Source organism: Hibiscus syriacus, unplaced genomic scaffold, assembly GCF_006381635.1.
Source record: "Hibiscus syriacus cultivar Baekdansim isolate YM2019G1 unplaced genomic scaffold, ASM638163v2 tig00110954_pilon, whole genome shotgun sequence".
Lineage (NCBI taxonomy): Eukaryota > Viridiplantae > Streptophyta > Magnoliopsida > Malvales > Malvaceae > Hibiscus > Hibiscus syriacus.
In genome coordinates this window covers 772553-787350 of record NW_024062931.1, presented here as the reverse complement: position 1 = coordinate 787350, position 14798 = coordinate 772553, and the positions used below count along the sequence as shown (strand labels likewise).

General features: G+C 32.8%; 2 protein-coding genes across 2 annotated transcripts; both read left to right on the top strand.

Annotated features, from left to right (window-relative positions):
* Positions 1 to 2642: 2642 nt before the first annotated feature.
* On the top strand, positions 2643 to 5498 carry LOC120148220 (U2 small nuclear ribonucleoprotein B'' 2-like). Its single transcript, XM_039161387.1, has 5 exons — positions 2643 to 2796; positions 2985 to 3157; positions 3486 to 3579; positions 4610 to 4692; positions 4920 to 5498. The coding sequence occupies exons 1-5, from the start codon at positions 2724 to 2726 to the stop codon at positions 5196 to 5198; spliced, it is 702 nt and encodes a 233-aa protein (XP_039017318.1). The 5' UTR covers positions 2643 to 2723; the 3' UTR covers positions 5199 to 5498.
* A 2577-nt stretch (positions 5499 to 8075) lies between these two features.
* Positions 8076 to 10089, top strand: LOC120148217 (probable WRKY transcription factor 26). Its single transcript, XM_039161386.1, has 5 exons — positions 8076 to 8480; positions 8592 to 8735; positions 8812 to 9314; positions 9389 to 9550; positions 9630 to 10089. Exons 1-5 carry the CDS (start codon positions 8127 to 8129, stop codon positions 10021 to 10023), a joined length of 1557 nt encoding a protein of 518 aa, XP_039017317.1. The 5' UTR covers positions 8076 to 8126; the 3' UTR covers positions 10024 to 10089.
* The last annotated feature ends 4709 nt before the right edge of the window (positions 10090 to 14798 follow it).

The window sequence follows — 14798 nt, the reverse complement described above, 5'->3', positions numbered from 1 at the left end:
TTTGCAGCTATAAGATTGAAACCTAGCCTTAAAGCAAGAGCTTTAGTCACTAGTGTTGACAAAATGCACACTTCTGTGTCGATTCCATCAACAGTTTTTCCATTGCTGTTCCTATCAATAGCAGTAATACAAGCCATTTCAGATTGGATTAAGAGTGCCGCATTTTCAGTTGAATTTGATAACCTGTGGAGGTGGCTTAGACTATCCCGCACCACACCTTGGTGAGCCGCAGGCCTTTGGTTGAAGCCTGTTGAGTGAATTCCTGGTAACCAAAGAAAGCCTCATTCCACACCGCTATCAGGTCGACTTCCTTCCTTTCAAATGTCAGCCTATTGCGTGCCTTCCAAATTCCCCAACATTTTGGAGCATTTGGTTTGTCTAAACTGTCAAGTTGGTAGTAAGAATTGGCCAATTTTTTAATTGATGAAAATTACTACGATTAGAAAATGGACTTCTTGTTTGTTTGTTTTCCTTAGGGAAATAGGAAGGTAGAAAAAGGGTGTATGAGTTGGATTTTTAGGTATGGTAGTACTGTTATTTAATGATATGGAAATTACTACATTGTTTCGCCAGTTGATTAAAATGTCCTATTACTACATTGTTCAGCAAATTGATCCTATTACTACATTGTTCAGCAAATTGATTAAAGTGTCCATCGAGTTTAGAATATAAGAAGTGCACATATATTTCTTTCGGGCAGGACCGTTTTTGAGATTTTAGTTGTTATTGGGCGATGTAAAAAATTAGCCCTTAATTAGGGATTTAAGTTACAGTTTGCATTTGTATCTTTGATTAGTTGCGTTTATTGCTATTACGAACATAACAGATGATATTGCAGTCAGTACAAGTATCATGGTTGTGAATTTTTAACAACATATGATAATGTGGGTATAATGTTATGGATATCAAAGTTTTGGATGATGTCATTATCAATACATAATGGTCGTTGTTGTGGTTGTAGACTGTTATTTAAGTAATTGTTTCTAATAACAAGTGTTGAAAAAATAAATTTTAAGAGTAGCTCCATAATAATAAGTTTTGAAAAAATAAATCTCTAATAACAGTTATTAAAAATAAATAAATTTTAAGAGTATGCTTATAAAAAAAATACTGGAAAAATTGGACTAACAATAATAAAAATACATATTAAAAAAGAAATTGAATTTTAAAAATTATATACCTTCTAACAAATATTGAAAAAAATTTAGGCATCTGATAACAAATATTGAAAAATTTTGGCCCTTAATAGAAAATGTTAGAAAAAATATTGGTAAAAAATTGGATACTTACACAAATTTTATAAAAAAAATAAATTATATGAGTAGTCCTTTAATAATAAATATTAGAAAAAAATTGAACCTATAATAATAAGTATTAGAATAAAAAAACTTTAATAATAAATATTAAAATAATTGAGTCCTATAACATTTTTTTACAAGTATAAATGTATTATAAAAATTTTAGGCTTTAGGTAGGTGTCCCTCTAGTCTAAGCCCATTTACGACCCTATTTTTAGGTATGTGTGGTTTGTGATAAAGATATATTACTGAAATCATTATGTGATATATTACTGAAAACATTACACTATTAATATATTGTTTTATTATTATGTTTAGTTTGTTTAATACGAATATGAAAGTATAATATTTAGTTAGAAGAATATAATTTTTTTTAAAACTAAATTTTATCAAATTATTTTTTTGTATCTCTAACATGTTAAACTTTCAATATTAAATTAAAAATATGTACATATAAATTCATAAATTATTTTTTGCACTATTTAAATTTTAATATAAATTATTTAACATATTATTTACTTGATTAATATATTAAACTTATATTTTAAAATGCTTTTCATAGTATTTATTTATTTATATATGAGATATAATAAAATATAAAAAATAAATAATATTGTTATATCGAGTACATAAATATCACAAAATGCTAGAGTTTTTAAGGTTTGCTTTATCATGATTGAAAATAAAATAAAATTCAACCCGATTAAATACTAAAGAAAAGGAAAGGAAAAATAGATTTTATAAGAATCCAAATTGACATTTATCGGTTTGATTATTTAAAAGTCTATTAATTTAGCTTTTCTAAATATTCAAATTGACATTTAACGATCTTCAATAACCAAAAACCTCAAATAATAATGAAAAAGACATTTGACATCTACCTTAACAGCCAAAATAAATACAAGATGTAGTTTACACACTTTCTAAACTGTAGGTTAAAGATTAGGGATGGCAACGGATTGGTTAGGGTTAGTTTTTAGTTAATCTGATCCGATCTGAAAGATAGGTTTCTTCTACTTCGAATCCGATCTGAAAAATATATATCTTATACTCGACTTTTATTCGACTTGAATTTTTAGAATATAAATCTGACCCGACCCAATAAAAAAAGATTTAATTAAAAATAATAAAATTAAAAAAAATATATTATTATCCTCAGGTCGAGTCGGATAAGAGTTTTTTCATTCTCTACACGAATCTCACATGACTCACCCCTTAAAAATTCCCACCCGACCCAAATTCGTTTTTTTTATTAGAAAAATTTAATCCTATTAAATCGAATCAGAAAGTGTAAAGCCTAACAAAAGTGGAGCTAGAGCTGTAACATCAAAAGCCCAGTGGCTTAACTCTCTTCTTCCTAAGCCTCCTCCAGTGAAGTCCCTACAACATTCATATTCCCCTTGGTTCTGGGCAAATACAGCGAAAATGCTAACTGCGGATATACCTCCAAATCAAACTATTTACATCAAGAACCTCAACGAGAAGATCAAAAAAGAAGGTACGCACCCCCATCTGCCTCTCTCATCTTTTGTTTCCCTAATTGTGGGGTTTAAGTTTAACCCTAACGTTGCCCTTTTTACTAGCAAATTGAGGTCGAAAATCGTACGTATCCAAATGATGCCTAAGCGGTTTGGAGTAACTGGGATTGATTTCCATTAACAGTTTCTTCTCTCTTCTTTTGTTCAGAATTGAAGAGATCCCTTTATTGTTTATTTTCTCAATATGGAAGGATTTTGGATGTTGTTGCCTTGAAGACGCCCAAGCTTCGTGGACAAGGTTGGGTTGTGTTTGACGAGTTGATGGCTGCTAGTAACGCCTTCCGTCAAATGCAAAATTTTCCATTTTACGATAAACCTATGGTGAGAGCCTTAATATGTCGTGACTCGTGACATTGATTGCTTTAAAAACCGAAATCAAAGTGAACAATGTCTCTTTCTTTTAACTTTAATGATGTTTGTGCTTCATTTGATATGGGGTTTCTATCACTCAATGGTGTCATTTTAAGTTCGGTTCCTCTGGATATGAGATTGAACCACCTGAAATTATCGTGTGAACCCATTTTGCTGAAACTTTGAGCCATTTTAGCTTTTATTTTGAATTAGGGAAATTGTTCCTTCTGAACCCAAGGAAGAGTTTATATTTATGTGATTCCTAGATTTGATTGTCTGTATGATTGATTTGGTGCAGCGGATACAATATGCCAAGACAAAATCTGATTGTATTGCCAAAAATGACGGAAGCTTTGTTCCCAGAGAAAAGAAGAAGAAGCAAGAAGAAAAAGGTTATTGTTTCACCTTATAGTTCTTTAAAATTTTCCATATGCATAACGTATGGTCTTTATTGACTCTAACAAAATGATTTCTCCTATATTTCATTATGTTATTGTGTAAATGTAATTATTGAAGTTATGCATATATGACTTTAATTATGAATTTCATCCCTTTGCTTTATGAAAACGGAGAAGTTTGACTTAACAAATTTGAGAAGTTAGCCCTCTACTTTAATTTGTCAAAAAATTAGTTCTCATTCTTTATGAAGGCTGAGAAGTTAGTCCAGTAGTTAGAAATTAGTCCAGTTGTGGTGAACCCACAGTCTTTAACTGTTGATTTTTGCTAATTCCTCGTATATAAATTGCTGAAATGTTTATTTTCAGGCTAGCAATTTAATGGTAAAGTTCAGCAGTGTTACCCAATCGACCAACTTCTTAATATTCGTAAAGAATGAGGATCAGATTTCAAAAATTAAAGTAGAAAGATTAACTTTTCGGTTTTTGTAAAGTAGAACGATGAAATTCATATTTATATAAAATATTTTCATCACTAATCTGCCTTTTCTTCATAAGAAAAACAGGAGTAACAGGAGATAGTTTCTAAATTCATGGTACTTTTTTCAGATAGAGCTTGGATGTTTAGGTTTTCTTTACTTAAGAAAAATCACATTTCATTATGACCGTCCATTTCTTGTGCAATGGGGCAGGAGAATACAATTTCCTTTTAAGATATTGTCATGGCACTTCTGTTAATTTCCGTGGGGGATAAATGCCTTCATTGAACCATTGGGTTATGGTTTAATGGTGCTAGACATTTTAACTTTTGGATTTGCTATTTGTTAAAAAAATGCTAAATTTGCAAAGGCAGACAAATGACAAGCAGACAATATAGAGTTGCTTTCATGGGGGCTTAGAACTTAAACTTTTGCCCCATTCTGGTTTCGTTTTTAATTTGCATCAATATTTGAACTATTTTTCTTTTGGTCTATTTTAACTGGTTTATAATTTGATGACAACCTCTGATACAGTATGAAATTTTCAGCTGAAAGGAAACGGCGTGCGGAGGAGACACAGCAATCTGCAATGCCGAACGGCACAGGTTCTCAAAGTAATGGTGGTCCAAAGGTACTTCATGGAACTATTTCTGATTTGATTGTTGTTTCATGTCTCTCTCCCTCTCTTAACCCAACGGCTTTACCCATGGGAATTGCACAGCTCATGTATGTTGATTGCAGTGCTTAGATAGTATTAAGATATGCCTTCACCCTCCTTTTTGGACCGCTTTTTTACTAAGAGGGATTGAGTTTGCTGACATGCTATGTGGAAAAACTCTTTTATCTGATTATCTGCAGGCTCCTTTCCATCACGGAAACGTGAATGCCCAAGAGCAGGCTGCACCGAACAATATTCTGTTCATACAGAATTTACCTCATGAGACAACAAGCATGATGTTGCAGCTGCTTTTCGAACAGTACCCTGGGTTCAAGGAAGTTCGAATGATTGACGCAAAGCCAGGTATTGCATTTGTGGAGTATGAAGATGAAGATCAGTCTTCTACAGCAATGCAGAACCTCCAGGGTTTCAAAATTGCCCCTCAATATCCGATGGCTATCACATTTGCGAAGAAGTAACCTATGGTATAACTTGGTATACCATGTTCTTGTGCCGGCAGGCAATGTTCTCTCATACATTTTATGTTTCAAAATTGTGAACCAAGCTAGATGATTATATGATCGGGGACTGGATTTTGTTGTAAATTGGGAATTCCTGAAAGTATGTTTTGGGGTATCTGTGGCATCATGTGATTGAATTGGGGTATCGCTTGATGATAATGATAATATATACATACATGCATTCATGTTTTGGCCGTGTCGAGACATGTGCACTAGGAACTCTTGAAATTGAATCTGTCATGATGCTTCACTTCATTCTCTCCCTCCTGCATTCTATTATTATCAACTTTACCCTTTCCCTATTCCCCTATATACCCCAATTCAGGGTGAAGTATACCAAAAAAAATAATTAAAATATGTTGAATTCTTTTTTGAGTTATTAAAATTTAAAAAAATGATTATTGAACTTATGAAGTTTTTACAAAATGATTATTAAAGTCATGGAGATTAATATATATATATATATATCGTTATGTTTAGAAATATTTATATCATAACAATTTTTTGAAAATATTTTTCAAAGATGTTATAATTTTTGTTTTGAATCGTAAGATGTTACAAATTTTAATGTTATATTTTTATGTGTGGATTTTATATAATTGTATAATATTTATATTTTGATATGTTTGTAAAATGATAATTATTAATTAAAAACAAAATAATTACTAAATTCTATAAACTTTATGAAACGTTAAACTTTTGGTAAAATCGTCAACTAAAACCGGCCGTACTTATATGAAAACTATGCCATAGATCATGTCCTTCATCATTTTTAGTTTATAATTTTTTAGGCTCATTGGATTCAAAAGAACCTGATTTTCTGTTTACAGTGTTAATGGTGAGGTGCGTTGGGTGCTTTAATCTCACCACAACCTCCTTTTTCCACTGGAGAAAAAACTACTCCGGTGGAAATATTATCGGCTATGTTAACCTTCTCCTTCTTATTCAACCGAAAATTCAACAAGAAGAAAAAAAATGCATAGAGGTACAGTTTGACTGGTTGAAAGTAAACTCTGCAGAGAAGTTTGGCGACCGATTTGCAAAGAAAGAGGCCAACAATAATGTTAAGAATGCTGCTGGTAAAGCTTGTTCATGACAATGACCAAATCGAACACCTGAGAAATGGCAACTCACACACAAGCTTATGCAGTGACTAAACTCGAATTTTCTTTGATTAGTTACTTATTTTACTCGTAGTGTCTATTCTATAATTTTTTGTGTCCGAAATCTGATTTTTTTCCGATTATTTACTTATTAATTTTATGAGATTAACATATTACTACTCTCAAAAATATTTTTATCCGCAACTAAACTTATACCCAAAGCTCAACAGTGTGTCATTTCCCCTTCTATACTTTGAGCCCAAGTAAGAGTCTCCAATAAATTAACCCGTAGATAAGACACGACAGCTTAGATATTATGTTAAAATTCGTCTTCAACGCTAGAGGAAATAATTGTTTTAGTTTTGTTTTCTTTAAATATTTTTTATTCCAAAAGTTTTTTTAGATTAAAATTGAATGAAAATTATTAATTATTTAATCATTAATATTTATCAATAATATTATAATTTTTATATGTATGAAGTGATAATATGATACATATCACATTATTATTTATGTACATGTGATGTATAAACATGTCATCATGTATCTTGATGTGACATACATTGCATCATCACATATGTATCATATCATCACTTATATATGTAGAGATGAACTTAGATTAGAGTCCATCTGTGTAATATGTCTTAAAAAATTTAAATTTTTATATATTTTAGATATTTTTTAATAAAATTTTATAAACTTATTTCATCTTAAAATTTTATAAATTCAACACCTCCAACATGAAACCCACGTCTATCCCTCATTTACGTGATATATGTAATGTTATCACTTTAAATGTATAAGATTTACGACATCAACAATAAATATGGATTGATAATTAACTAATAATTTTTATTTAAACAGATATCATATCATTCTAATATAAAAAAAAATTGGACTAAAAAATAACTGATTCCTTGTACAGGATAAGGATGATAAGCTTTATGGTAATTGGTTAATAGGTGAAGGGAAAACAGAGAGCTTACCGATAATGAAAGTAACAGGTTACGTGATGAACAGTGAGCCGCCATCCCCTCAAAATCTCACGAGCTTTGACTTGTGAATTTCGGTTAATTCTCATATCAAAAAATAAATAAATGTTTTTAAATTAATACAACACATAAAATTTGTAATATATTAGATTGTCTCAAATTAATTTTATTTATAATATGAAAATTTTAAACATCAATATTCATCTAACACTCAATGTATATGATAATCTTAATTATTTTCGATCTCAACAAATTAATATATATTAAATGAGAAAAGATTTAAACTTCAATTTTAGTTCTTTTAAGATGTAACAGTAATAACACGTAATCTCATATATATTTTTCAAGAATCTCACTGAATTTTTTAAAATATCAGGATCTCTATAATTATTTATACGGATACAATTCGATTATTCCCACGGTTAAATATAATAATCCTTGTCTATATCCACATTTGAATTTGGGGATAAAACTTTCTCAATCTCTATTCTTATGGATGAAGGTTTCGATTATTTTCCATTTCGTGGTTCGGATCCCTATGATTTTCGATTCCCCACCCTATTGCCGCCCTAGGCGAATCCCACTATGTTTTCAACGATCAAACTTCCAGTGAACTTCCCAAAACTGCCCCCAAAAATAAAAATCTAAGAAGAAGAGAAAGTCTGTGCCTCGTATGTATAATACGTGAGCGGTGAGCGGTGAGCCGTGACCATCTTCTCTTCTCTTCCGTCATATATAAGTCCCCATCTATCCCTTCACATAAATTTCTCTCTTCTTTCTACCCCTGTTTAATGGCTTCTTCTTACACCAGCCTTGACACCTACGCCAACTCCCAGCCTCAAAACGCCTTTAGTTTCTCCTCTTATCCCTTCATGACCACCTCTTTCTCCGATCTCCTCGCTTCAGGCACCACCACCGACGACGATAACCCTTCTTCCACCGCCGCCAAACGTGGAGGCACCTTGTCCTTGTCCGACCGGATTGCCGAGAGAACCGGCTCCGGTGTCCCCAAGTTCAAGTCTCTTCCTCCTCCTTCACTGCCTATCTCTCCTCCTCCCGTGTCTCCTTCTTCTTACTTCGCTATCCCACCCGGACTCAACCCGACTGAGCTTTTGGTCTCTCCTGTTTTGTTTAACTCTTCTAACGTAAGCATCAGAAATGGAATTATCTGTTTTTTTTAGTTCTTCTGTTGCTGATCAATTTTTTTAAGGTGTTTTGATTGATGGGTGTTTCTTATTTTTCTGTTTTACGTACAGATTCTTCCATCTCCTACCACTGGAACATTTCCACCTCTAGCTTTCTTCAACTGGAAACCCAGTTCTGGAAATACCCAGCTGAACGTCAAACGTGAAGACAATAACGATTTCTCTTCCCAAACTCAGTCCAACGCGATTCAAACTGTATGTAATCATTTTTCAAAGATATTCTAGTCCCTTGATCATCTTTTTTTGAACATTTTTCATTGAATTTATGCAGAGCTTTTCCCCTGAGATTGCCAACATTCAAAGTAACTCCCAAAGCTTCCAATCAGATCACGGAAATTACCAGCAGCAAAGAGGGAACCGAAAATCCGATGATGGCTACAATTGGAGGAAATATGGGCAAAAGCAAGTGAAAGGAAGCGAGAATCCAAGAAGTTACTACAAGTGCACGTACCCCAATTGCCCAACGAAGAAGAAAGTTGAGACTTCATTGGGCGGGCAGATAACTGAGATAGTTTACAAGGGTAGCCATAACCATCCTAAGCCTCAGTCCACTACACGATCATCGGCATTGTCTTCGTCTTCGATTGCTATTCAGACTTCGAGTGCTGCTATCCCTGAGATCAACGATCATTCACTTATAACTCATGGCAGTGGACACATGGATTCCGTTGCGACACCTGAGAATTCCTCTATATCAGTTGGGGATGATGATTTTGAGGGTTGCCAGAAGAGCAAATCCGGGGGAGATGAAGATGAACCAGAGGCCAAAAGATGGTATGTTTTGTTTTAGAAATTTTTGCCTTTTTTGTTACTATAAATAAAATAACATTATGATTACTTGTTTCCAGGAGGAGTGAAGGTGAAAATGAAGGAATTTCAGCAGCTGGGAGTAGAACTGTGAGGGAACCAAGAGTTGTGGTTCAAACAACTAGTGAGATTGATATTTTGGACGATGGCTATAGATGGAGAAAATATGGGCAGAAAGTGGTGAAGAGAAATCCAAATCCAAGGTAAATTTCAGCTTCATTAAGCTGTTATACCATTCATTTTATTGGTTTTGTTTGTTGTTCTAATTGGAAATGCTTCCAGGAGCTACTACAAGTGCACATATGCAGGATGTTCGGTGAGAAAGCATGTGGAGCGAGCCTCACATGATCTGAGAGCAGTGATCACATCCTACGAAGGGAAGCACAACCACGATGTCCCGTCGGCTCGCAGAAGCGGCAACCATTCGATCAATAGGCCTTTACAGAACAACAACAATGGGGCAATGGCAATAAGGCCATCAGCTGTTAACAACCCTCGGGCATCAGCAGCTGAAGGCGAGTCTCCCTTCATGCTGGAGATGTTGCAGGGCACCGGAAACTTCGGGTTCTCAGGATTCGGGAACACGATGAATCAGCAACATGATGGAAACAATAAGTTCTCAAGGACCAAGGAAGAACCAAGAGATGAAGCGTTCATCGAGTCGTTGCTATACTGAAATTAATCTGCCAGGGGAAATTGAAGGTTTTGGGATCAAGTATGGAATAGAAGAGAGTCAAGAAAATCATGAGAATAAGGAGCTCTGGTTAATTTAATTAATTGCATTCTGTTTGTTTGTTGTATATTCCACGAGATTGGTTTGTTTATATTTCTATTTAGAAGGGCAATGCCTATAGGAGCCTGTAATAGTAAGTCGGCATACTATTTTGATTGTTCTGAAGCCACTCTCTTGGGGTAGACATGAACATGAAAATTAGCTGACCCTATTCCCATTATATTCCCATATGTAATGGGGTAAGGGAGGTAGGGTAGTAGGATGCCCCCAACACCAGGTTGAGAGCAGCTTCCGTGAAAGATCTCTCCGTTATAAATTGTCCTAATTAGGACTCGATCCCACGACCACAAATTAAGAGTCTTGTGCTCTACCAACTGAGTTAGACGGACAAATCGTTTCCTTTTTTTAATAACACAGGACACCATGCCAGTGATCCATTTTCCTTTTTTTATATTAAAAAACTCTGTTGAAGATAGAAATTATTTTATGGATTTAGAGACAATGCTAACTATTTGAAACATTTAGGCTTTTAGGTGGAAACCCATACAAGAGTATTTCTATCAAGAAAATGACAAGTGAGTTGGTTCCAAGCTTAACTTACTTTAAATGCTAAATGTGTTAGGTCCAAACTCGATGTATCTTCATGACAAACAACCAAAGTACTGACTATGCTTACCAATGGAATTTTACGTATAATTGTTTTATTGAACGAGTGACATAAATATTGCACTTGAATACACCATCTTATGATAAATATGCTCATTTTCTCCCATGCTTTTCATGTTTTTCTTCTCTTCGAAAGCATGCTCAATAGAAGTTGGATATGCTTTCTGGAGCTTAAAACACTTAAATGTACAAAAGGACTTGAATGATATATAACAAAACTTTGTTCTTCTTCGATAGCTGCTCTTTCATAATTTATGATTATTTTGTTTATGACGTTGGCTTCTCTTATATGAGGTTTTTCTATGTTGAAGTGGTTGTTTTATGTATCCAAAGTAATGATGTGATACATATCATGTGTTCAAAATGACAATATAATATATATTACGTGTTGAAAATGATGATGTGACACATATCGCGTGTTGAAAATGATAATATATATATATATATATATATATATATATATATATATATATATATATATATATATATATGTCTTGTTATCATTTTAAAGATATAAAATTTATCACGTTAAATCGAATAATAATTTTTATCTAATTGATGATTAGCCTTGTAGTAAAAAGTCCCAATTATGACGAGGGTTTTCATCTAATATAATTGGGTACCTCTTGATATCATAGTTAAACTAAGGGTTAATTACATAGATGATAACTTATCTTTGTGTTTTGTTTACTTTTGATAATTGATTTCAGAAAACATAAGATATGGTCATTTTTTTTTAAATATTTTTATATAATCACATTTTTTGTCCATGTTATTTATATATTCTCTCAATTTAGTCATACTTTTAATAAATTAATATAAATTTAATCATTGAATCGAACGATGCCACATGCCACTCATCGACCTATTGACCCAGTTAAAAAATATCGGGTATTTATAATAACAATACTCGATTTTCCGGGTCGAGTTTCTGGGTCGAGCATGGGTCACAAATGTTGGTTAATCGGACACCCTCCGACCCAATACCCGATTTATTATATACTTTTTATTTTTCATTTTTATTTTATATTAAATTTTTATTCATAATCCTCAAATTATTTTACTATAACATTCTAAAATCCTAATTTCTTAAATTATTTCACATTAACGTTCTAAATTATTTTTTAAAATATTTATTTTAACTTCCAAACACTTAAAATTTAATTATATTTCTTTATTTTAAATTTTATTTCAATTATGTAATTTGAATTTTTAAACTTTATGTGTGGATTATATATATTATAGACTTTTAAATTTGAAATTTTAGAATTTTTATATAACTTTTTTTAACAAATAATATAATTTAAAGAAAAAAATAAAAAAAAATTATGAATTGGGTACCCATGACTTGAATTATATATATATATATATTAACTTAAAATATTTTTATATCAACTTATTAAATATATTTTATTATTAACTTAATTTAAAAATATTTTATTTTCATTTAAAAATATAAATTTATTCAAAGTATGATCAAATTGAGAGAATATATAAATAACATAGACCCAATACGTGAATATATTAAAATATTTAACTCGAAATAATCATATCTTAATTAAATAAAAACAAAAATAATCATGATAAAAAATATATAAAATACAAAGATAAATTATCATATATGTAATTAACTTAAATTAATAGTTGAATCGTCGTCGGTTAGAGGAGCAGATAAAGTTGGAACGGGTCAAAACGAGGAGGTGGGGATGTTTTGGTCAAGGTCAACTTGCATTACAGATGTCCCAAGGAATGTAGACATTTGATAAAGGGCAAATTAGGGATAGCATAAAATTCATAGGAATGAAGTTTATTTTTGTGCGTGAAATGGAGAATGAAGTGCCCCAGGGGAGTGGTAAGTTCAAATAAAAAGTTAAAAAGGGTTTGGCCCCCCTCCACGCGGTTATCTAATCTCTATCAATTTGTAGTCAAGCTTCCTTAATCGGCGGAATTGGACAAATAATTGGTGGATTATTTAGCTCAATAAAGTAACATGAAATTTATTTTAGGATGTACGATAAATATTACAGTGCACATGAAATTCGTCATGTCGGTATGATAAATTTATGAGATATATTTTTTAATAGGTCGTGTCATGTGGGTCCCATAATCCAAATTAATTTAATATATAATTTTTTTGAATTTTTTAAAAATATTAAAAAAATATTATTTTATTACTGATGGAACTCGTCACGCCGATCTGACGAGTTTCAACAGGTATAATTTTGAATTTGTTGATCGTTATTGAACGAGCATTTTTTTTAAATTTAATAGAACTCATCACGCCGGTGTGACGAGTCCTAACGGCTTAAAATTTAACATACATAACACACTCATTTCATCTCTTACACACACAAAACACTCCTTTCATCTTCAATCTCTTACACAACAAACTCCTTTCTTCTAACCAAATACATTTCAAAAAATATGCAACAAATTCTTCATAGTTGTCTATTATAATGGTAAAATTCTACAAATTGATGTTGGTGTTGTGTTTAAGTCTCACAGGCCCATCAATATGATGTTCCTTGTAGATGTATCTCATCTCCAAATGAAGCAAAAAATTGAGAGAAAACTTGGACCTTATGTTTCATGTTTAAGTTATCAACACGTGATATCCTCAAATCCAATCACATATGGAAAAGTCCAGCTTGATGATGACGACGATATCACTGTTATGGTTGGACTTCATCAATCATCAAATAATAATATGGTGGAGATTTACGCCAAAACCATGATTGCAACCGATATTCCGACCTCATCAGTACCATCTCGAAGAACAGAAGAAGCAGTACCCTCTGAACCACATGTAAGTGATACTGATGATAACCTTGTTAGACGGTTCGGTGAAAGCCTTATTGAATTTAGCGATGATGATGAAGATATTGTTTCATTGCTAGACGATGACGACACACCATTAGTTGATGGGTCCGATGTTGTTGAGGTTGCTTCAAAGGGACAAGGTGTGGATGTTGAGGCTGATGTATGGGAGGCAACTCTTTCAAGATGTCAATAATTGCAAAATGCTCCAAATGTTTGGGCAAAAACATACCATCAACCTGAAATGCCTCGCCATGATTTGCCTCGGTATCATCATGCAATTGCAATGTATAACATTAACTATAATACTATGAGGAATCTTGAAATATATGATATGCCAGAGTTATGTGCTGCCCACCGGGGTTCTTTAGACGAGCGATCATCTGAGTTGACCATTGGGTCTCATTTTGAAACAAAAAAGAGGCATAACTAATAATCAAAGAGTATTGCATAAAAGCTCATATTCAATTCTATGTGGCGGAGTCGGATCAAAAGACTTATTTTGTACGATGTGTACACCATCATATTGGTTGTAAATGTAGGATACGAGTATCATACCTACAATGGAAGCTATTGTGGGAAGTCAAAAGATTCAATGCACAACACGCATGTACAATGACCTCCTTAACACAAGACCACATATTTAGATTCGAATGTCATATGCTCTTATGTGAAGTTGTTGGTGGAAAAAAATCCAAAAGTGCCTATTTCTGTGTTAGTGACATCCATTCGGAATACATTTGATTATATTCCGACTTATTACAAGGCATGGATGACTAAAAAGAAAGCAATGACCTTGTTGTATGGTGATTGAGATCAGTCATATACGAGTATCAATTATTTTTTATACAATTAAATATTGAGTACAAAAACTTAAATAAACAAATTTATTATTTATATTTGAGCAATTCTTGTCGACGTCGAGGAGTGGTAGAATAGTAATGACGTGGTGCTCGTTGATTTCGTCGTGGTCGTTCACCTTCGTCATTTTCCTCTTCTTCTGGTTCCGGTGTACTGAACATTACTCTACCACTTTAATTTCATCTTCGGGTGAAAATGATGGAGTATTCAAGTATTTGAATCCATCATTGACGTCATCGCCTCAAACTGAGATTGTCCGTGATAATGAAGATGATCTCATGGACCTCTTTCTTCCGGTTATGAGAAAAATTATTGTGAAAGTGACACTTTATCCCACCCACGCCACTCGACTCTCCATCGATGGTTGATATGCA

Excerpts from the sequence above, each read along its gene's own strand:
- LOC120148220 (XM_039161387.1), top strand. The coding sequence starts at position 2,724 with ATGCTAACTGCGGATATACCTCCAAATCAAACTATTTACATCAAGAAC. Across the intron at positions 2,797-2,984 it reads CGAGAAGATCAAAAAAGAAG|AATTGAAGAGATCCCTTTAT; the intron begins GTACGCACCCCC and ends TCTTTTGTTCAG. Across the intron at positions 3,580-4,609 it reads GAAGAAGCAAGAAGAAAAAG|CTGAAAGGAAACGGCGTGCG; the intron begins GTTATTGTTTCA and ends TGAAATTTTCAG.
- LOC120148217 (XM_039161386.1), top strand. The coding sequence starts at position 8,127 with ATGGCTTCTTCTTACACCAGCCTTGACACCTACGCCAACTCCCAGCCT. Across the intron at positions 8,481-8,591 it reads TTTTGTTTAACTCTTCTAAC|ATTCTTCCATCTCCTACCAC; the intron begins GTAAGCATCAGA and ends TTTTACGTACAG. Across the intron at positions 9,315-9,388 it reads GAACCAGAGGCCAAAAGATG|GAGGAGTGAAGGTGAAAATG; the intron begins GTATGTTTTGTT and ends ACTTGTTTCCAG.